The sequence below is a fragment of the Camelus dromedarius genome, chromosome 31 (assembly GCF_036321535.1).
Source record: "Camelus dromedarius isolate mCamDro1 chromosome 31, mCamDro1.pat, whole genome shotgun sequence".
NCBI lineage: Eukaryota > Metazoa > Chordata > Mammalia > Artiodactyla > Camelidae > Camelus > Camelus dromedarius.
This window is the reverse complement of record NC_087466.1, coordinates 11,506,906-11,529,476: the sequence shown is the minus strand read 5'-3', so window position 1 is coordinate 11,529,476 and position 22,571 is coordinate 11,506,906. Positions and strand designations below refer to the sequence as shown.

General features: G+C 47.8%; 1 protein-coding gene across 1 annotated transcript in view; it reads left to right on the top strand.

Moving 5' to 3' along the window:
• The window catches only part of TBX5 (T-box transcription factor 5), a 43,346-nt gene extending 23,574 nt beyond the window's left edge, over nucleotides 1-19,772 (top strand). The window contains exons 8-9 of the mRNA XM_010998674.3: nucleotides 10,009-10,235; nucleotides 19,118-19,772. Of these exons, the coding sequence (XP_010996976.2) occupies nucleotides 10,009-10,235; nucleotides 19,118-19,695 (805 nt within the window). The 3' untranslated portion in view covers nucleotides 19,696-19,772. The remainder of the gene's footprint in view (nucleotides 1-10,008; nucleotides 10,236-19,117) is intronic.
• The last annotated feature ends 2,799 nt before the right edge of the window (nucleotides 19,773-22,571 follow it).

Here is a 22,571-nt window from a genome sequence, read left to right as displayed (position 1 = left end):
GTCTTTCATAGAACGTTGCTTCCTTTGAACTTTGCTTCCATCTTGAAGATGTGTTCAGACCAGTTCTGAACTTCTTAGGAGTCAAAGGGGCTGGCGGGGCCAAGGCCAGGGCCACCAGGGAGTGGGGAGGGTGCCTTTCTGGAGAGGATGGGAGCCAGGCGTTGCAGGCTGAATACAATTTGACTCTGTTGGGAAGAAGGGTTTTCTGGGTTGGATCGGAGAAGTGGACAGGGATCTACAAGTCTTGGGCTCCAGAGGACGGGTGAGATTCTGAAGATCTCTGAAAGCCAGCTGGCGTGGCTCACTGACAGGTGACACTGTCAGAAGGGCTGTCCCTGGAAGCATGGGGGTCTGGAGGGAGGAGTGGTCACAGGAGGCAGCATCTGGTCCAAGCTTCCCTCTTTTGCAGAAGGGGAAACTGAGCCCCGGAGAGTCATTTATTTATTCAGTTTTTGATCTGCTGCTTTTTTATGAAGTGCCCTCTCTATGCAAGGGCTGGGGACACAAAAGTGAATCAACCCACTGAGGGAGGGGCAGGGCCCACAGATGGCTCTGGAGTGGGGGTCCGGGCTGCTGCACTGAGTAGCTCCGGGGCTCCCCTTGTCCTCTGAGCTTCCAGCGCCTCGTCAGTAAAATGGGAGATAATTATAGAACCTACCTCCGGGGTCGTGGCACGGATGAAATGAGGTAATGCGTGTGTCCTAATTACTATTGCCATGAAACAGATTACTCCTAAATTTCACGTGGACTGGCCGAGGAGCCCCGGGCTCAGAGCTATGCCATCAGCTCTGTGTGTGTGAGACTAAATCCAGGGCAACCAGAGCTCTGGCGCCGAGCTTCCGATGGAGCTGCAGCCCGCTAAAGGGGCGGGAAGTACCAGGCACCCTCAGTCATTCCATGATGAGCTCCCAGTGCTCCCAGTTTCATCCAGTTGCAACCTGCTAGCCCTCAGGAATGCTCCATAAATCCTATTCCTCTGGAAAGATCAGGCATCCCCTGTTATCACTGTGTGTGGGGCAAAGCGGGAGTCCCGGGGAAGCACTTTGGACAAGTTCATGATGTTGGGAAGTAAGTCCACAGGTTGGGAATTTGGGAAGGCTGCATCTGGGCAGTTGCTGCTGGCGGTCAGGTGTTGGTGGGGGCGGCGGGTATCTGAAGGCCTGACGGGCTTGGACGTCCAGGCTGGCACACCCCCACGACTGGTGGTTGATGCTGGCTTTTGGCTGGGAGCCCATCAGGGTCGCCCGCTGGAGCGTGTGCAGGTGTCCTGCCCAGCGTGGCAGACTCAGGGGGGTCAGACTCCCTCCGTGGTGGCAGGCTGCCCCCGGAGAACCAGCTGGAAGCACGGGACTTTTGCTCACTCGATCTTGGAAGCAGGTAGTGTCTCTCCTGCTGCATCTCCTTGGTTGACTGGGACTCATTAAGGAAGACCCAGATTCTGGGAGGAGGGGCAGGGAACCCTCCTCTAGGTGGAAGGAGAGACAAAGAGTGTTCCCACATGTTTTAACACTGCTTCAGGCTGCGCAGGGGCGCCTGGCGCCGGTCCCCGGACCAGGGTGATGCTGGATTGTGTTAGATGTTGAGATGGGATCTGGGTTCTTGTGAAGCAAGTTGACTTGCCCCGGGCCACATAGCCAGTCCGAGTGCAGAGGCCTGGCTGTGAGCTTGGTTTCTTCAGGATGGAGAGAGTCCCCCGTTCTCCCCTCAAGGCTGCTGCTGGTCCTCTTGGAAGGACAGACAAACCCCAGAATAGGAACGAGCTGCAGCAAAGTGCTCCCCCCAGCGCTTCTTGCTTTATTTCACACGCAGCGAGCAATGCCTGGTCTTTCCAGCAAACGCAGCATTTGTGGAGCGTGACTAGGGTAGCAGAGTGCAGCTGTGGTGGCTTCAGAGGGCTTCATGATGGGCTCCCCGTGTCTTGGCAGGAAGTGGTCTCTGGAGCTGGGATACCTGGAGTCTCTGATGGGCGGGCTTGGATGTTGAGTCCCCCAACCACAGAACAGATAGGAAAGCTTGGAGCCTGGGATGTCCCAGGTAAAATGAGTAGGTTGGTTTTATCAGCCCCAGGCCATGGACGTCTCTACCCACCCTCATTAGGAACTGACCATTCTCCCCCACCCACCCCCTTGTCTCTGTAGTGTTCTGTCATCTCTTCTGTCTTCTTCCTTTAGGGTCGGGCTTCTTAATTAGAATCTAAGATTCCTTTTGAAAATCCGCTTAAGCAAGGAAGTCTGGAAAACTCACTCTACATTAATAGAAAAAAAAATTCGTACAATCTTAGGGGATTCATGGTGTCCGGGACCTTTAAAAGGTTAAAATCCTTCTATTGGAACTGTCCCTCCTTTTCCCACCCCTTCCTTCCTGATTTTAAATGACTGTTCAGTGCCTAACCTCAAATAGTCATTTTTCAAAAGGAAGGTGAGCGCTCTTATGTTCTCATTTGTGTCGTTGAAGGTAAGGGGAATGCCCAACTAGTGAGTGATTTCCAGGACAACAATGTGGAGATGGCATGAACTCCCCACTTCTCGCTGTACTTTTGGTGGCTTCCCCTGGAAAGTGTGAATTTATGTAAAACCAGAAGGCGGTTATGTTTGGGAGGCTGAGCCACCCCACATTGTGAAATGGTTTGTCCCAAGAGGGTCCCCTCTTGGGTCATGGTTGTCCTTCTTATCCATCATCATTGAACTTTTTCCAGTCTTCTGCAACAGTGTCCTCTCCCACCCCCTGCCCCAGCTCTTCAGGGACAGTGTCCGTGGGCAGATCACTCACTCATTCTTGCTTAAGCAGCATTTCTCAGCCTTTGGGCAGATAATTAGCTGAGGCATAGGAGGCTTGTTAAAAAAGTGGATTCCTGGGTCTCACCCTCAAAGGTGCTGAATCAGTGGCTTTAGGGAGAGGGTCAGAAACTGCCCTTTAACAACTTACCTGATGGAAGGGTTCCCCTGGTCACACCTGGATAATCCCCTTGGCCCTGCAGGAGGAGCCAAGACATGCAGATTATGCGTGACCTTATTTTTCTGGAAATAGAGCCCACGTGCTGGGCTGTTTTATAAAAAAGAATCCTTTTCTTTATTTGGTGCTCAACTTTGGCTGAACATCAGGAGAACCTGGAGTGCACCTCCACGCACTATGAAAAATGTAAGCCATACAGAAAACAGGGCAGAATTGTACAGTTAGCACCCATACACCCACTGATTAGGTTTTACAGTTAATATTTTGCTGTGTATTTGCTCTGTGCTACATCCAACAACCAATCTGTCCATCCATCCATCTATCCACCCACCAATCCATCCATCTAATTTTTTTGATGCATTTCAAACTCAGTTGCAGACATGAGTACGTTTCACCCTTGTAGACTTCAGCCTGCATGCCATTAGCTAGGATTCAATTTTTGTTCATGATTCTCTCTTTGAGGTAAAATTTCCATACAGTAAAATGCACAAATCTTAAGTGCACCATTCACTTTTTGGCAAAAGCACATACCCGTGAAACCCAGGCTCCTATAATAATATAGAACATTTCTTCACCCTAGAACGTTCCCTCAGGTCCCTTCCCAGTTAATTCCTCCTCCACCTCCCCACCAGAAACAATCAATATTCTGATTTCTTAAAGCTATAGGTTAGCTGACTTCAGAGCTGCAACTTGAAACCCCCACTCTGATATTCACTAAGGCAGAGATTTCGTAAGGGAACCCCAAGATCTCAAACCAGCGTTGCCGCAAGCGGTGGGTGCTCACAGCCGGAGCGGGAGGCGTCTTTAAGTTCCTCGGTGTCCCTCAAATCATACAGCCCTGGCTGAATCAACGGTGGGACATTCATGTCACTTCTTTGTGTCGCCCCTGGTCTCACCAGCGCGATGGAATAGGCAGCATTCACCTTGCTTTTCTCCAGCTGGCTGGTGTGATGTGAACGGAGTAATAAACTGGTTGCGAAGCACTCTGTAGATGGGAAGGAGAGAGCGATGGTTATTTGCAGAGTTAAATCCTGCCTGGGGTGAGCTGCCCCCAGTCCCTGGAGTGTCCACGCGCGTTAGATCAGAATAACTTCCCCAAGCGTATTAGAAAGTTAATAAATCAAGAAGGCTCTCATGGGATTGTGCTCTGTCCACCCCCGCTTTTCATTTTAATCACAGATCAGCGTGCTAGCGAGAGGAGGCACGTGTTCCCCGAGAACGGAGATTTTATAGTCCCCTGCCTTGCCCCGGCGCGAGGCTTTTGTTGTTTGAGAAAGGCTGTCAGAAATTAAGTAAGCATCGCCGGGGTGGTGGAGGTGGTGGGGCGACAACGGACAGCCGCCAGCACCCCAGCACCCCAGCACCCCTGCCACCTGCTCCCGTGAAAAGGCCGATTCAGTCGGCTGCAGTGGAAAACATTCTCCGGGGCGTTCGTTAGCTGGCGGCAGGCGGCGGGGCCGTTTGGCCGTGGATTTCAATATTCCCTTGTAACGTTTTACAACCCAGACCCGGCGACAATGGCGTCATTCATTGCATCCGCTCACGTGGAACAGAATGTGAGAGGGGGCGGAGCCGGGGAGAAGCTGGTCTGCGGCCCTGACAGGAAGACCCCGGTGGGTGTTCCGACTGGGCAGAGCGTGTCCACGGCCGTGGGGCTGATACAGTGGGGAGCAGTGGGATTTGACATTTGGTAAAATGAAAGGCCCCCCAAACAGCAGGACCGATTGACGGTTTGACTGGTAGAGGTTGCCACGGCCCGGTATCCAATATCCAACTCTGTCATCGCCGAGGATGCTCCATGTGACAGAATGGGGGTGTCGCCCAAGTGGTGGTGTGAAGGCAGCAATTCCCTATTACCAAGTGTAAGTCGTCAAGAGCTTTGAAATAGTTCTGACCCCGGGAGGCAGCCCAGATTTACCTCTTCTTGGCTGAGAGATCTGGGGCAGGTTGCTTAACCTCTCTGAGCCTCATTTTCTCCATGTCTGCAAGTAAACCTAATCGTACTGATGGAATAGGATTCTTGCCAGGATCAAATGAGGGAAAGCATGTAAGTCAACCAGCACAGTGGCTGGAACACAAGGAGACACGGACAGGACAATGTGAATGAGGAGAAGGAAGATGAGGGTGAGACTGGTGAGGATGGTGAGATGGTGATGATAATGATGGTGGTGGTGATGACGATGAAAAAAAAGCCCTTAGTCGCTGGCCTCTCTTCCCAGATGCACAAGGGTTTTTCAACTTTCACTATAATTCTCTGGGACTCTGGATTCTTCAGTGATGCTGGAGAGGAAAACAGTTTATCTTCTCATCACAGGGACTTTGGAGACTTTGGCTGGATGGCCACCCACTGAGTTCCTTTGATGGGTCCATCGATGAACCTGGGGAAGATTACCCCAGTGTTGTTTGCTGCTACCATTTTCTTCTCTTTGTGTCTGTTAATCCCACACTGATGGAGAAGCCACTCCCCTCTCCTGTGACTCTCTCCTGACACCTGTCAGATGGATTTGGGGATGTTGCATCTCAGGTGGTGGGGATGGTGATGCTTCAAGCCCCCTGGAGAGAAAGAAACTGTGAGGAGCAGTGGTTTTGGGGATAATAGGGTTTCCCACTTCTGTGAGTGTTGGTAATCAAAAGCAGCATTTGGCCGTTCCAGAGAGTAACCTTGCAATTCGGCAGTGCCTGAAGGGAGAATTCCACGGAGTCCATTGATACATTTTCTTGTAAATTCCTTCAGCCAACATTTTTTAAGAGTTATTTTCTTTAATTAAGAGAAAATAACTGTCCCCATGAAGAATATCAAAACCAAAAGAGATTTTCCCCTTCTTATTGGATCCCTGACAGCCCAGTACTTAAATCAAGCACGTCCTAAATAGAATTACCAGCGACGTTCAACAACTTTAATGTTTTATTATTATTATAATTTCTTCTTCTTCTTCTTCTTTTTTTTTTTCCGTTACGTAGCTTCAGCCTCCGAGCGAGGCCTACAAAGCTGGTTTCATTCCTTTCAGCCTCCTGGCCCCAGGGAGAGATTCTGAGTGCTGGAACTGCTCAGGGTGGCTCCAGCTTTGGTTCTGAGATGGCACAGACCACAAGAAAGCTGGGCTAGGAGACCCCTGGGTGTCGTAGCCTCGTGGAAACTTGGCTGACACTCTGCTGTCCCCTGCCTGGTTACTCTGATGTGTTTTCACATGACAAACAAAGGCAGGGGCCCCAGGGTGGAGATGGTCACACCCCTGGGGTGGGGGTGGGGGGAGAAGTGGAAGAGGAGTCTTGGCCCTGAAGCCATTCACCCCTAAAAACATATTATACTTTAAACACTGAAAGAAGTAATTTGCAGACTGTCTAGAAGTGATTAGGGGACTGTTGGGTTTGAATTCTGGTCATTTCTCTTTCTAGCTCTGTGACCCTGGGCAAGTTACTTAATCTTCCCGGGGCCTCAGTTTTCTAATCTGTAAAATGGGGACCAAAGCAGTACTCAACCCACAGGGTCACAGATGGGATGAAGAGGGTTGATGCAGCATCCTTCAGAATGTGCTGGGTGTAGTGCTCTTTGTATGGGAGATGCTCTTGGATTTTAATAGGGAAGGATTTTCACTGCATCAAAGGAACTGTCAACTACCACCACGAATTCCTAGTTTCACGAATATTCTTGCTCAGAGGGAGGCCAATCTTATTTGCGTAAAGAATTAATTTTAAAAATGGAATAAATCAAAGAATAAGTGGTTCATGGCAAAAAATCACAGCTCAGTTCGGGATTTCCTGATACCTATTTCCTCTAGGGAGGGGTTCTCTCTCTGTCTCGGTCCATGGGCTTCTCTGGCAAGTCTAGTGAAACTTCTGAATTCCTTTTCAGAATAATATGATTAAATGTATAAAATTAGGTGCACAGATTGCAAAGGAAACCGATTATATTAAAATGCAGTTGTCCAAATATTTTCTAAGTGGCAATATAGTAATATACACCCTCTACGACTGTCTTAAGTAATAGGTGGAGAATGACTGTAATTTTGAAGTCGCCGTGAGCATCGTGGTATCTGGAGACGTGGACCACAGGATGTGAAGTTACTTTGTTTTTGTGGGTGGCAGTCACTAGGGCTGCTAATACAGCTGTGGCTTGTTGCCTACGGCCATGACAAGAAAGAAATACTAAATTCCAGTTCAAGATTATTGAAAATAAAGATGTCATTTAAAAAAATCCAAGTTTACACCCTCAAGTTTCCCCAGAGTGAAGACCTCCAAGTGAAGGAGACAGGCTTATGGAACTGCTTCCTCCCGAGAGATTTTTATGAGCTGAAAGCACGAGTCATTTTGTAACTGGAGTGCGTTGTTGGATATTTTCAACAATCATGGGCGATAGCAGGCTCAGAGAGGTTAGGTGCCTTGTCCAAGATCACACAGCTAGTAGACGGTAGGTCTGGCATAGAAGTCATACTTTCCTGAATCGAACACCTTTATGCTTCCCACTGTTCGCTGATTCTTAGAAATTCAAGTGAAAATCAGAGTCTGGTGGGTGATCAGGGAAGGGCAGCTGTCTGGGGGACACAGGGCAGGCTGCTCTGGCTTCTCCAAACCATCTCTGTATTTTCCCCATTTTGCAGATGTGATGACTGAGGCCTAGCTAGCTGACCTGCTTTATCTGAGCTCTCAGAATTGACAAGGACATGGGGCTGTGTGCGCTACAGACTCGGTGTGTGGGGGGCGGGGGTGGAGGACTCGTTTCTGGGGGTTGTGTGAAGAATGGACGTTTCCCCAGATATAGCAGCTTTTCTGAATCCACAGGTGACTTGGGATCAGACTCAAATCCCGTCCTGCCCCTCCCACTCCCAGGGTCGCCTCCTGGGGGGAAATGCAGTGGGGATCTTTGAGTATATCTTCATCTTCATTTTGATTTTGCTTTCCAGCCAAGCGGGGTTTCCCCTGTGGCTCTCAACCCTGTTTCCATTGTCTTTTGTCACCCAAGGAGATGTGGTGGGTGAGGGACATGGGGAAGATGAGTGGAGACCCTGGAGGGTCACATGTCTCTCCAGGCAGCTGTAAGCACTTCCTTTACTTGTGGGTGTATTCCCCTAATCTAGTCCTCCTGCTCCATTATAATAATAATTATTATTTTCAATGTAGAAATATTCATATAAACTTCATAAATGCTCACTGTGAAAAGAGTCAAGCAATGCACACTTGCAAAAAGTAATGAGTGACCGAAAAGCTTTCCCATAACCCCAGCTCCTGGAGGGAACCACTGGTAATCATTTCATAATTTAGATCATGTTATGTCTTACCTCTTGCACAGATTTCTGAATTTGTACACATACAGTTTTCTCCTTCTTTTTAAAGGTTGCATAATATTCCACCATTTAGCTCTGCCAATGTTTACTCAACCATTATTGAGAACGTTTAAATCGTTTCTAGTTGTTGTCCTTGTTATAGACAATGCAGCAGAGAAAATCCTCATACATATGGCTTTGGGCACTCACCTAAACAGCTTCTTAGGAAAATTCATGTTCATGGGATTGCTGAGACCACATTATTGTAGATTTTAAAAAAGGATACTGTCAAATTGCCTTCCAGAAAGGATGTGGCAGATCACCCTTCCATCAGCCTGCACTGTAATAGTTAACTCTCCTGTTCAAGATTTCCTTTCCTTTTTTTTTTTTTAACATTTTTTATTGATTTATAATCATTTTACAATGTGTCAAATTCCAGTGTTCAGCACAATTTTTCAGTCATTCATGGACATATACACACTCATTTTCCTTTCCTTTCCTCATCTCAAACATTGGCAGCCCCCTTCCCATCCCCCTTGGATGTGGGAATGTTATGGGTCAAGGCATTCTCTTATCCACCTGGATGCTCCTCTCAATTCTCCCTTTTATCTTTGAGCCATCTCTCCTCTCAGCTCCTCTGCAAACTCTCACTCTGATCCCTCCTCCACCCACCTGGTTTCCTTTTGGGATGTTGGTGATGCTCAGCACCACTTCCCTCCTTTCCAGGAGAGGTTTCTGGTGAATTTCCCAAGTTCTCATGAGGAAAAAAAAAAAAAAAGGAATACCTGGTCTGAAAGCTGAAGGTAAGGGAATGTGGAGGACCGATCCTAAGAGTGTGAGGGACCAGATTTTGGTCACTTTGGAGGATGCTGTACGTATGGCATCATAAACTGAGGTGCAGAAGATTGTGGTCCAGAGGTCTGTGAGTGATGGGGATGGGACCTGAATGTGGATCTGCCCTGTGGATCTTAGATCCAGTGCTCTGTTTTCTATCTCTTGTCCTTGCTCTTCTGTCTTTCTCCCTTTTCTCTCTCTCTCACTCTGTCGCCCCAAAACTGTGACAGTCATGCCCATGGCTGTTACTTGTGGAGCACTCTGTGTGCCAAGTACTGTTCTAAGTTGTTCACGTGTGCTAACTCATTTCTTCTCTCAACAACCCTTTGGACTGGGAATTTTTTATTGTTCCTCTTTCAGAGATGGGAAAAACAAGGCAGGGAGAAGTTAAGTATGATGTCAGTGGTGACAAGTCCAGCAGCTCAAAAGGAAATTCTAAGGCACCAGCAGCAAACTCTCCAGATTAGGGTAGCCTAGGATGTTACGTGGCTATCCTAGGTGGTCAGCCATCATTCATTACTAACGTTGGGCAAAGACCTCAACCCCATTTTAAAGATGGAGACGCAGAAGTTAAGTCTAAGTGACTTCTCTGCTCTTCAGCTTTTGAATTAGGAAATTCAAAGACATCTAGAATAGACTGAAATAGTTCAACTGCCATATGTATTTATTGGTTATTAAGAGGTGTTCTGAACTGGGGGGGGTGCTCATTTATATTTCTGCACATCTATATTCATAAACCTACTTGCCTAATGTATAAGGCATGAAAAAATGATGACTCAATATTTATGTCCGTGGCATAGGATGCACTTGAGTATACCTAGATCGTCTCATTCATCAAAGATCCCCTCTGTTTCTTATTCTGTGATTTTTCTGGTGGGATTCTTTGACCCTGTGGTTCGGCCAGTGGGAGGACCTATATCAGGCCACTGATCGATATTATTTCGTATCTTCTCTCTTTCAGTAAAGAATATCCCGTGGTTCCCAGGAGCACAGTGAGACAGAAAGTGGCTTCCAACCACAGTCCTTTCAGCAGTGAGCCTCGAGCTCTCTCCACCTCATCCAACTTGGGGTCCCAGTACCAGTGTGAGAATGGTGTGTCCGGCCCCTCCCAGGACCTCCTGCCCCCACCCAACCCGTACCCGCTGCCCCAGGAGCACGGCCAAATTTACCATTGCACCAAGAGGAAAGGTGAGTTTGACAGCCCTGCTCAACTTGCCATTTTACTTCTTGCTGCCTTTCCTTGAAAAAAAAAAGGACACATAACTACATGTGTGTGTTTTTTTTTTAATGTAGCCAATACAAAATTATGTAGAGATTATAAGAGATTCAAACCATTCTGGTAAACCTAAAGATTCCTTTGACACATCTTCCCCAGGTTCTAGCCCCTTCTTTGGGGAAAACTTATTTGAAATGTCCTGACCCATTTATTTGTTGACACACATGGGTGCATACAAATACAATGAGTTTTGCTGTAACTTTTAACAGCTGATATCATACTATATGTGTTTTGCAACTTGCATTTTTTTTTTAAAACTTCAGAATACATTGTAGGTATCTTTTCTTGAACCTAGAGTGGCCTCATTTTTTTTTTCTAGCTGCTGAAGAGGAAATTATTTCCCCAAAAAGGTGAAGCAGGGTTTCTGTTGCCACTTCTGCCAGTGGTCAGGGAGTGTCCCAGCTGTATTATAAGCCACATTGCAGGGAACCTCCTTGTCGCTGGCTGTGCTTCTCTAGTTCATGTGCAGGGTTTCTCCCAGGCGGATTCTTGGTTCTTTCCTTTTCCAGATCAAATCAACACCTCCCCCCACCCCCACCCCCCCAAAAAAGGGAGGGGAAGGTAGGGGAGAAAAGAAAATCGCATCTGATTTTCCCTCCTGCATATCCCTCTTTAAGTCCACCAAGCTGGTCCAGGACACTCCATAATTTTCTTTGCTGGATGAGAAATGGATGACTTTCCTAAGTTACCCAAGTCCAAAGGGGAGGTGAAGGAAGTAAATTTCTGTTAGCACGTTTTCCGAGTCAAGAGTTGAAGGGGTTGACGTGGGCTGCGAGGCCAGAGAAACGCAGATTTGAGTCTCAGCCCTGCCACCAGCTTCCTGCGTGACGTGACCTCAGGCGGGTGTCCTCGCCCCTCCGTGCCTCAGTTTCTCACTTTGTAAATGGTGCTAAGTCCCCTGCAGCAGTGGGTGCTTGGTGAGCACCCAGTGAATGGCCGCTGCGATAGAATAAATAGCAGGTAACCCTCCAGAAAGTGAGTGCCAGGACGAAGCCAAGAGAAGACTGCTCGTCTGGGGTGGGGTGGGGGTGGAGCTTGGGAAAATGGATGCGAGGGGAGGGGACCACGGACCCCAGTGCTTACTCCTGTCGTCTCCAGAGTCAGACAGGTGAGATGAATCCTCCCTTTAGGGGCAAGTTACTTAGCAAACTCCTCGAACCCTCACTAAAAAGCACCTACTGACTTGGGCTCATGATCAGACCTGCCTTGAAGGTTTGGGCTGAGTGTCATGAAATCCTGCTTGTCGAGTGTTTATCACGGTGACTTGATAAGTCGCCACTATTCTGCTCCAGCAGACCCAAATCTTAGTCATTCTGAGTGGCCTAGTGGACCTCACAGCCCCAGGAGCCAACACGATGCCTTTGAAAGTGCAGTGCTCAGTGCCTGGAACTTCTTTAAAAAAAAAAAAAAAAATCAGCTCACTATCCAGAATCCATGGTGAAGGAGGCTTTGGCGCCTTTCTCTGGGTCTGGGGTTACATGAGGAAAGGAACACAGCCTGACTATTTGACATTTACCAAAATCGCCTTTCAGAGGAGGGAAGAGCTGTCATTGGTCCAAGCCTGGGGCTGGGGAGCTGACCTGGGTGAGACTGAGCTTTTCAGCCTTACCTGAAGCCCATCCAAGCTCCTTGGATGGCGAAGGCCTGAGCAATATCACCCCAGCAGGCCCCCCTGGCCTGACTCCCAGCACGTTGGCTGCCAGATGGGCTGGAAACCAGATGCCTGCAAGCTTGTCCGCCTCCTCAGGCACAAGCAGGGGTTAAGAATGTCCCAGGGAGCACAGGTTCCCTGCACAAAGATTCTGTTTTATATTATATTTAAGGGTGGCCTGCCCAGGTTCTGGACCACAGCCCTTTCTAAAACACTATTAAGTAGGTGCTCTTATGAACCCACTTTACAAATGGGGAAACTGAGGCTCACAAAGGGAAAATCATGTCCTGATGGTTCTTGAAGGCAGAATTTGAACCTAGGCTGGGTCTGCAGACTCTGCCTGGGCCCTGGACGACCACCCTCTCTGTCTCCGCCTGTTCATGCCTTTGCTTATGAGCTACAGTCTCCAAATTTTATCCTCCGCTAGAGATCTGATCTTGAGACTGGGTCAAACAGGCTGATTAAGCGCTCACCAGTTTCGAATTAGAGAGCTCTTTCGATTAAATTAATGCCAGACCAAAAGAAGAGGAGGAAGAAGTTAAAAGAAATCAGGGCACTGTTTTAGGTTCGATGTTCACAGCAGCATTCTTGTAAATGCACTCGTGGGGGATGCAGAGGGGAGGCTTTGAGTGCAAGGCTCATGCACCTCTTTGAGTGATGTGAGCAGCTCGAGTGAACTCAGGATCAACCTGAGCTGGCCCCTGGGGAAGCTGGAGTCAGCGGCTGGTCCGTTGCTGTGCGTCCCGGCGGCTGACACTTTCCAGCAGTTTGATTGTGGGGAACTTGCTTCAGCTTTCTGAGCCTCAGCTGCCTTTTCTGCAAAATGGGGATAACCATAGCACCTCCCCTGCAGGGTTGTTGTGAGATGAAATGAGATAATCCAGGCAGAGCACCGAAGACAGTGCCCGGTACCTGCTCCATGAACTCAGCCAGATGCCGCTGCCCCGCCCTGGTGAAACCCACACTGTTGCAAGCAGCTGGGACAATACAGGGCTAATTATAGAATTGTTTGATGAAATGGTGATCAGATGGGATAAGGCAGATGTGCAGCATGCTAACAGAGTTCAAAGTGGGGTATCGGACCAGGAGGGGACATCCGGGGAGAATTTCAGCTGAGAGTGGGAATTGGATGGAGAAGCAAGGAGCTGAGGGGGTGTCCAGGGGTAGAGAAGAGTGTGTGCACAGCTCCTTGGAAGATGGGGAGTCCCACCCCTGCTGGGGGTGTGAACAAAAGGCCGGAGTGACTGCAGCACAGACCAGGGGAAGGTGCTGGGCAATGAGGCTGTTCAGAAAGGCAGGGACCAGCGGGACGCCAGCCAGCGTTAAGCTGTTTTGAGGAGTTTGGACGGGCAGCCATTGGAGGGGCTTAAACCCGTGAGTGGTGTGATTCGGGTTTTGCTTTGAAGCAGTCACTTTGCTGTGATATAGGAGGACTAGATGGATGTGTGGGCCCTTTTGAGAGGCTTTTGCAGGCTCTGAGGTGTGAGATGATGGTGGCTCTGACTGAGGTGTGGGGAGAAGACCCTGAGGTGTGGGTGGAATCGGGGCGTTGTGCCTGGTTGCAGATAACAAGGTGAGGAATTGCCCTGCTTTCACAGAGGCGGAAACTGAGGCCCGACATTGAGTACCGTGCCCAGTGTCACCCAGCTAGTGGGCTGTTTCACCTCAGTTTCATAGTGAGGTCTGTGCGCTCACTTTTGCAAAAACCTCTGATCTTCTCTCCACCCTCCACCCCCAAGAGGGAGCTCCCAGGGATGGAGAACATCCCAGGCAAGCCCCATCTGTCCTGCCTGCCTGCCTCGGAGACGAAAAAAGAAAGCAATTCATCATCAGCCTCCATTGTAAAGTGATAAGGAATCAGCCGAGGTTTCCTTCCAGTTTGGGATTCCCGTTAAGTGATAACTCCATGGGTGGCTTCCCCCCCCCAACCCCCGCCCCAGCCCCTGCCTGCCCCACTATCTGACTTCCCTTCATTGTCTGTCTCCTTTCCAACGAGCCTAGGAGGCAGCCCCAATGAAATGTCAAAGGGCCAGGCAGGCCAGAGGGCCCCTTATGTTTGGACCCAGCTGTCTCCAAGCTATCTCTCCCGATGGATAGAGCCAGAAAAGCTGGGAAGGTCTTTTATCAACGCCACTCAATCAAACCCAGGACCCCAGGGCCTGGGAGAGCACTTGTCTGTCTGTCTTTCTCCCTCCCACCCTGACAACTCTCCCCGCCATTGGAAACCCAAATAAAGATTTTAGCAAAGTCATTTTCTGCACTAGATCCTGACAGGGAAGGCAGAGACAGGAGAGGGGGTGGTAACTGGATATAGCAAAGGTGTTTGCAATTTCTCAGTCTATGCCGTTTTCAAAGCAATTCCATCATCCTTTCCTTCTCGGGATGCTCACTGCAGTCTTTGAGCCACGGGAGATGCCCTCATCCCCGCTTTGCAGGGGGCAGATAGAGGGCTAAGAGCTTGGGTTAGATTCCCAAGGTTATGTGGCTGGTGAGTGGCAGATCTGGGCTGCATTCATCAAATAAATATTGGTTGCGCACTTAACTTTGTCCTGGGCGCTGCGCTGCATGCTTAAGATAAGGGGAGAGCAAGATGGTCACGGTCTCTGTTCCCATGGAACTTGTACCCTCGCTGGGGGAGACAGATTATAAGCAAGTAAATAAATTTAATGGTTTCAGATAGCGGCTAAGTGAGATCTGAACCAGAGTCTTTTGATCTTCCCACGATATCACCCCAGTTCTTTTTACTTTAAGCTAAGAGCTAACAGAATGGGGACAAAGACACACACAGGCATCCATCTATCCACCCATCATCCATCCATGCATCCATCCATCAGGGTCAAGGTTACTACCTTTTTATGTTCTCTGAACATACTGGGTTTCATGAAAGCTGAAAGGCTGGGGTTGTCGATCAGAAAGATCACCGTCTGGGGCGTCAGAGGTCTGAATTACTGCTCTACGCCTCACTTGCTGAAGGTCACTCAGCCAAGGAGTGGCTGCTCACCCTTCTGCCTCCAGGGTCTCTTTCTGTGAAAACTCCACAACGGTCTTTTGCTAGAATGAACGCATCAGCAAGGGAGATGCCCCGTCTGGGAATGATGACAATGTTGGCTCAACGAGATCAGTGATTTGAAAGCAGCTCTGATAGTTTTCCAGCTCTGGCACCCACCCACCCAAATGCCTTTAAGTACCGGGCAACCTTCACAGAGCCATCTATCTAATCGTCTAGGAGGGGAGAGAGAGTAGACCCTCGTTACTTGAGCAGAGAAGATTTGAACACTTACTTTGTGTAAAGGGAAGATAACACAGAAACTAGACTGCACTGTTCTTATCTTAATTAAGGTGTTATCCCCAAGTACAATCAAGAACTGAGATCAGAATGGTCCAGTGGTTTGCCCCAGGTCACATAGGCAGTGAGAGTCAGAGACAACTCTGTGCCCTGAAGATCTGCGTTCTGGATTCATCCTTAAAGCCACTTTATCTGGAATCTGCAGCATCTAGAAAAATGCAAGGCACCAGGGTTTTTCACAGTGTGGTGTGGTGATTGGTGGTCAGAATCAGGAAGAGCTTTACTGTTATTCAGGAGGCTCCAGTTGGGTTTGGGACATCTGACGTACACTCTGATAACTTTCTAAAACTGAGAAAACTGAGCCTGTGGACTCATTTCATCAAGAACTTGACCCTTGAGATAAATATGACTCACTCGGGACAGAGGTCTTTGCTGTTGATCAGTTATCAGGCTCCCAATAAAAAGAAAGAAACCAAACCATCACCAAATTGAGCAGAAATTACACCCTAAGCATCTATCACAACCGACATGAAATTCGGATCCTTGCTTTGAAGGATCCCTTTCTTTACAATGTGAGGAGGGCCAAGGGCCCTTGAGAATGCCCAGGTCCTGTTTTCATCAATTAGCCAGCCCTGAGTTTTTCTTAGGATTCTGCATCAGATCTTTGCGGGTATTAAAGACTGGAATGTGTAATTTTACGATTTTCCAAAATGTGTTCTGGCCTTTTTCATATTATTCTTCCTTTTTAACTTGTAACAAATCTGGAAGGGGATCAGAAACTGGGGAATGGTTAGTTTGCCTTGTTTTTTTTTTTTTCTCTTGCCAAGGGTACCCTGCAGCTGTACTTTCTATTATTGAAAAGGGGGGGAACACCCTGGTTAAATGGAAAACCCAAAGGTTACGATTCCAGCAACAATGGAAACATTCAGATTTATGGATCCGGGGGGGAGGGGTGGATGGAAAGAAGGATGGGGGGAAGGAATCAAGGGAGGAGGTGACGAGGACAGACAAACAAACAAAAAGTTGAGTGTAGCAATGTCTTTAAGACGTCAAAAAAAAAAAACAAAAAAAAACAAACCCAAAACAAAACGTAACGCCCAGTTAAAAGGTGAAAAATGTGGCCACCTGCTCATCTGGATGTCTTCAAACATCTGGATGGTTGGCATGATGTGGACAGAGCACCTGGAAGAATGACTACATTTTTCACTTTTTTTTTGGACCCGTGTTTGGGCGTCCTGTGGGTCCCAGATGAGTCCCAGAAAGAGTCTAGCTAAAAATAAGTCTGCTTGCTGTTGGGTGGGTACGATGCTAGCCTAGATATGTGTTATTTGGAGAGATTTTTTTTTTCACATGGGGGTGTCACTCAGACAATGATGCAAGTGGAGGTCTTTGGTGAGACTCACACCCAAGCTACCCGACCGGAATGGGGAGTTGCTTTATAAGCCGGTGTGAAGCCGTAGGACTGACTGTGGGAAGATGGGCTCACTTGGAACTTTACATCCAAGGAGCACCTGCTATTCACAAAGTGTCCGCCTCCCTCCCTCCCCGCTACTCAACAGATGCTAAGGAGAGGGGCCAGGGATGTGCACCAGCAGGACCACACCTGCCCACTGGCCAGCGCCTGGCACAGTCCTTGGCACTTGGGAGGGGCTCAGCCAGTGTCTGTGGGATGACTGGGTGAGTGGCGTTGGATGTTAGGAATCCAGAGAGTTGGAAGCGAGGGGTGGGAGGTGGAGTGAATCAGACCTGGCTTTGATTCCAGCCTCCACTCCTTCCCACCTGCCTGACCTGGAGCAGGTCCCTTCTCTGACTTCAGTTTCTGCCTCTCTGAGATGGGAATGACTGTGAGATTAGAGTCAGGTCACTTAGTAGGTGCCTTATAAATGATGGCTCTTATTTTGTCCCTTATTCAGTCCCGTGTCTTGCTCTGATACTGTCAGCCATCACAGTGGTCACAGTTTTGGGAACATCCCAGTGTTTCATTTTCCTTCACACTCCCCAAAGACAGGTATAGTTCTTAATGTTATTCACTAGAAGAAGATTGGAAGTGAAGAAAGAAAATCTCCAGTTGATCGGGGGGTGGGGCGGGTAAAACTCCAGCCAAGGAACGAATCTGTGTGAGGTTTACACCTTGGCAGAAATTCCCATGTACTGCTTCCCCTGAAGGAAACACCTGGAGCTGTGTTATTATAGATGAGGTCCGCCGTGACACAGGCGGTGTTACCCTGGCAACAAGGGCTGCCCTGGGTGATGGATATCAGGAAATTTACATGCTCGGTTTTATTTCTTCACTGCCCAGTGAGGTAAGTATCGCTAACTCTGATTCAGACATGATAAAAATGAGTCCCAGAGATGGCAGATGCCCTGCTAGTCCCAACTTCTTAACCTGGGGTCTGGATTTTAGGGAGCCTTTGAGCCCCTGAATTTGTCGGCATCACTTTGGTATATTCATACAGTTCTCAAAACTTCGTGTTTCAGTGTATTTTCCTAGGAGAGAACCAAGCACTTTTGTTGGTCCCCAGAGGGGTCAGTGACCCCAAAGTGGCTATGGAAGACCCTTTTTCAGAGATGGAACTATGTCCCCTGCTCTACACTAGGGATTAATTAGTGCCTATAGAAGGCAAGTGACTAGCTCAGGAGGGAAACAGTGACATACGAATTGGTACCAACTCAACAGATGCTAACTGAGTCCTTGTTTACATAAGGCTTGTTTACGGGAAAGGATTGGGGATTCACTCAAGCTCCCCTCCATGTATCCACTTGTCCATCCATCCTTCCTTCCATTGCACAAGTATTTCTTGCACGTCTTTCTGTCTAGCACGATACTGAACAGCAGAGAGTTTGTCATTCGATTACCTGGAGTCTAATCCTAGCTCCACTGTCGATCAGCCCTGTGAGACCACGGGCAAATTTCTTAATCTCCGTGTGTCTCCTTTCTCTCATCTGTAAAATGAGTTGCTAAGAGAACCTGCCTGCTGGGGTTGTTGTGAAGATTAAACGTGTAACGTTATGGAAAGCACTTAGAGCAGTGCCAGGCAGAGCGGACTCTGTATGGGTTTGTTTTTACTGTTACTGTTGATGCTGTTAAGATTTTCGTCGCTAGGTATGTCCTGGCTTCTGGGAACATAGTGATGGGTAATGCAGATAATGTCCTGCCATCATGGAATTTATGTGCTGGGGAGGAGAAAAGATGATGATGATGATGATGATGATGATCATCATCATCATCATCATCATCATCATCATCATAATAATAATAAATGCTATTTATTACTTCCTTGTACCAAGCTGTGGACCAAGCGCTTAATCTATATTTTCCCATTTCTTTGTCAACAATTCCCTTTCTCCAAGTATTACCCTTTCCATTTTACAGATGAAGAAACTGAGCTCAGAAAGGTCAAACTCTTTGCTTAGAACTCCGTCGCCCAGGGTCTTAGCTGTTACAGCCCTCCCCCCATTTATCAGCAAGGAAATAGCAACACATTGGTTGGTACCAACCGATACTAACTGGGTCCTTGTTTACATAAGCCATCAGGAAAGGGACTGGGGACTCACTCGCGTTCCCATCCACGTATCCATTTGTCCATCCTTCCTTCCATCCGTTGCACACATCTTTTTGGCATGCCTTTCTGCCTAGCACGGTACTGAAGAGCAGAAACTCTGTCATTTGCTTCCTAGGATTCTTACCCTAGCTCCACTATTAATCAGCTATGTAAGACCTTTGATCAGACTGGAGGTTGGAGCTCACTGTCTCCCAGATTTAATTCTTTAGGCCTTGGGCCAAATGGCTGTCTCTGCCTTTGGCTGTGGGACGCCTGGTCCTGGCCTCATTGGTGTCTCTCCTCCTGTCTTAGCAGATGAAGAATGTTCCACCACAGAGCACCCCTACAAGAAGCCCTACATGGAGACGTCGCCCAGCGAAGAGGACCCCTTCTACCGCGCCGGCTACCCCCCGCAGCAGGGCCTGGGGGCCTCCTACAGGACAGAGTCAGCCCAGAGGCAGGCCTGCATGTACGCCAGCTCGGCGCCGCCCAGCGAGCCGGTGCCCAGCCTGGAGGACATTAGCTGCAACACCTGGCCCAGCATGCCTTCCTACAGCAGCTGCACCGTCACCACCGTGCAGCCCATGGACCGGCTCCCCTACCAGCACTTCTCTGCTCACTTCACCTCGGGGCCCCTGGTCCCCCGGCTGGCCGGCATGGCCAACCACGGCTCCCCGCAGCTCGGGGAGGGGATGTTCCAGCACCAGACCTCCGTGGCCCACCAGCCTGTGGTCAGGCAGTGTGGGCCTCAGACTGGCCTCCAGTCCCCGGGCAGCCTTCAGGCCTCAGAATTCCTGTACTCTCACGGCGTGCCAAGGACCCTGTCCCCGCATCAGTACCACTCCGCCGTGCACGGGGTCGGCATGGTTCCAGAGTGGAACGAGAACACCTAAGGTGAGGCCTGCCTCTTCGCCGACATGGGCTCAAGGGACAGGGGAGAGAGGGAGAGAGACAGTCGCAGAGAGAACCCCACGGACGAGATGTGTCATTTCACCCCGTGTTCACGTCTGCACTTGCGATCCCCAGACACTGATGTGATCAGTAGCTTGAAACCACAATTCAAAAAATGTGACTTTGTTTTGTCTCCAAACTTAAAAAACCAATGAGAGGAAACGAGTTCCCCACAGCCTTCCATCCATCCCCCACGACCACCATACTCATCAACCAGCCACGTTCACATCAACTCCAGATGTCCTCCCTGATTCCTTCTTTTCTCCAGAGTCTTGCCTCATGGAGTGTTTTATCCCACTGCGTAGTTGGAGTCGTTCCCTGTCTTGGTGTTAATGTTGACATTGTTATATAATAAATAATAATATATTTTTTTCTTTCAATTTTCTTAACGGGACCCAGTCCCTTATTTTGGGGGAGGTCTGAAGCAAGTATGTTTCAGAATATTTGTGGGGTTCCCCTCAAATACTCCACCCCCAAACCTAAATTCACCACCTTCCCCTTGACTAAAGAATTACCTACCTCTGCCGTATGATATTTCTGCCAAGTTTCCCTGTGTCCAAGATTCTCTCCGATTTTGTCCTACCCTCCCCATCCTTATGGAATCCAGTTTTGCCTTCTCCCCACCAGTGGAGTCAGGATAACGCTGGACTCCATCTGGCGTCATATCTCACTCAGCCCTCCCGTCTTCCCAGCTCCACATCTTTTCCATCCTGCTAAAACGTGGCCTATGGCTTCCCGACCGGAAAGCTTGCTTTGAAAAACTTAAAAAGCCCTAGTTTACAGGCGGGCAGAACTGTGATAAGCAAGGCGCAAGTTCTGTGCTGACAAGCGCTGTGAAAAAGCCAAAATAAATATTCGTCCTGATAAAAAAAAAAAAAAAAAAAAACAACCCAAGCCAGCCCCCAGCTTCCAAACCTCCATCGCGGACGACCGATCTGGATTCAAAGCAAACCCCATGATCCCTAAAGAAGAGGCAAGACGTACTCACGGATGACTTCTCTCCAAAGAAATCGCACAAGCACCAAATGCAGACACGAAAACTGTGGTTATGGAAAGCGGAAAATGGTATTAAAAAAACAAAAAACAAAACGTGTGTAAGTAAAACGTTATTGCAGGGTTCTTCAGATGTAATATGTTACTGGTACTATTTATTTATAAATAGGAGTTCTAATTAAGTAATGACATGAAATGAACCCCAGCATGGGAGCTGGCCAAGAGCTTTTAACTTTATTGATACTCAAAACCAAGTTTGCGTTTTTTTTTTCCTCCCCTTTCAAATGTGCTTTGCTTTCTTGATAAAAAAAAAAATTTTTTTTTTAAATTTTTAAACTGACCCTAATAAAGAGAACAGGGTAATACGTGAGGCTGTGTATGTTCAGGTATGTGAGAGTGTGCGAGTATGTTTGTAATGTGAGTGTCTTGACGCGATTCTGTCTTTTTATGTTGCTACGTGGGGGGAGGGAGGGGAGAATTAAGTACTCGTTCCATATATTTGTGTGCCAATTAATGCCCAATAAATACCATGTGCTTAAAAAAGTACAAGGGACTTGAACACCCATTTTTTTCCCCCTTGTTCTTTCAACTGTCTGAATAGAGAGGAAATTAGGTGGAGGAAATAGAAGAGAGGTTGTCTTGCAGGTGAATTTTTCACCCCATCTCCTGTCTCTGGCGGTGCTCAGGGGCATTTGGAACCCAGTGCTTGAGTGTGATGGAGCTGAGTACGTTTATCCAGTGGTTTATATCTCTGTAATGAAGTTATTTGTTTTAATTGCATTTGCGTTGGCATTGGCATTGGCATTGGAGAAAAGAGATTGTCAGGAATCCCAACTGATCAAAAAATGATATTGGCTATCTTATCTGTGACACTTACTACTTGGTTTTTTGAAGTTTCTCTTTCTTTGAGGTCATTTAAATACTTAATCAAGTATTTCGGAGGTCCCCACACAAGTGCCTTTATAGCCCTTCAGTGGATAATTACTCAAAACCCACAAATTAAGGATGTGTGTGTGTGTGAGTTTGTCCTATAATAACACATACAGGGCAGAATAGAGCACAAATTGGCAAGTATTAATGCTATACTTTTCCCCCTACTTTTACAATGTCAATACCCACACCTTTCAAATGATCTAGAACCATCACATCTCTTTACCACAGGAAAAACTGGCTTGTTGACTCCAAATTATTCATTTAATCAGGTCCCCCCAGACCTTTCCTAGGCAAAGAACTCCCAACAAGTGTGAATTAATTATAAAGAAATGACAATTCAGTTTCTTTCAAGTACAATGGAGAAACTAGGTCAATGGCCTTCCTTTCCCCACAGAGAACGAATTAGTAAAGTTTCACTGAATAAAATCTGACTGTACTCTAAAAAGATATTTACTCTCCTGGGTTCAAAAAAAAAAAAAAAGGTTGTCTTTGAAAAATTACCTTCCAGACTAACTTACCAACTATACAAGATGATCAGGCAGTCTTATTCTTTCTTAAGAACACCCCAAGAATACCGAATTAACAGCCCCACCCCTGGCACTCAAACGTTGCCTTATTGGAAAATCATTAAAAACATGTCCACAGTGAGTTTCATAAATCAAAGAAGGGACACTGCAGGCTAACCTCTTTGGTTTCTAAGCAGTGGTCGTAAAGAATCTTTTCACTGAATTGGCAGGTTTAAGGATGTCATATTCAAATATTCATGTAGTTTTATCATTGTTTAGATGTCAAAAGTGTACAAATGACTATTTCTGCACTGTTTTAGTGGATGCTTGCTCTGGACAGGACATGTACTAAGTCCTGAGGACACAGTGGTGAGCAAGGTGATAGA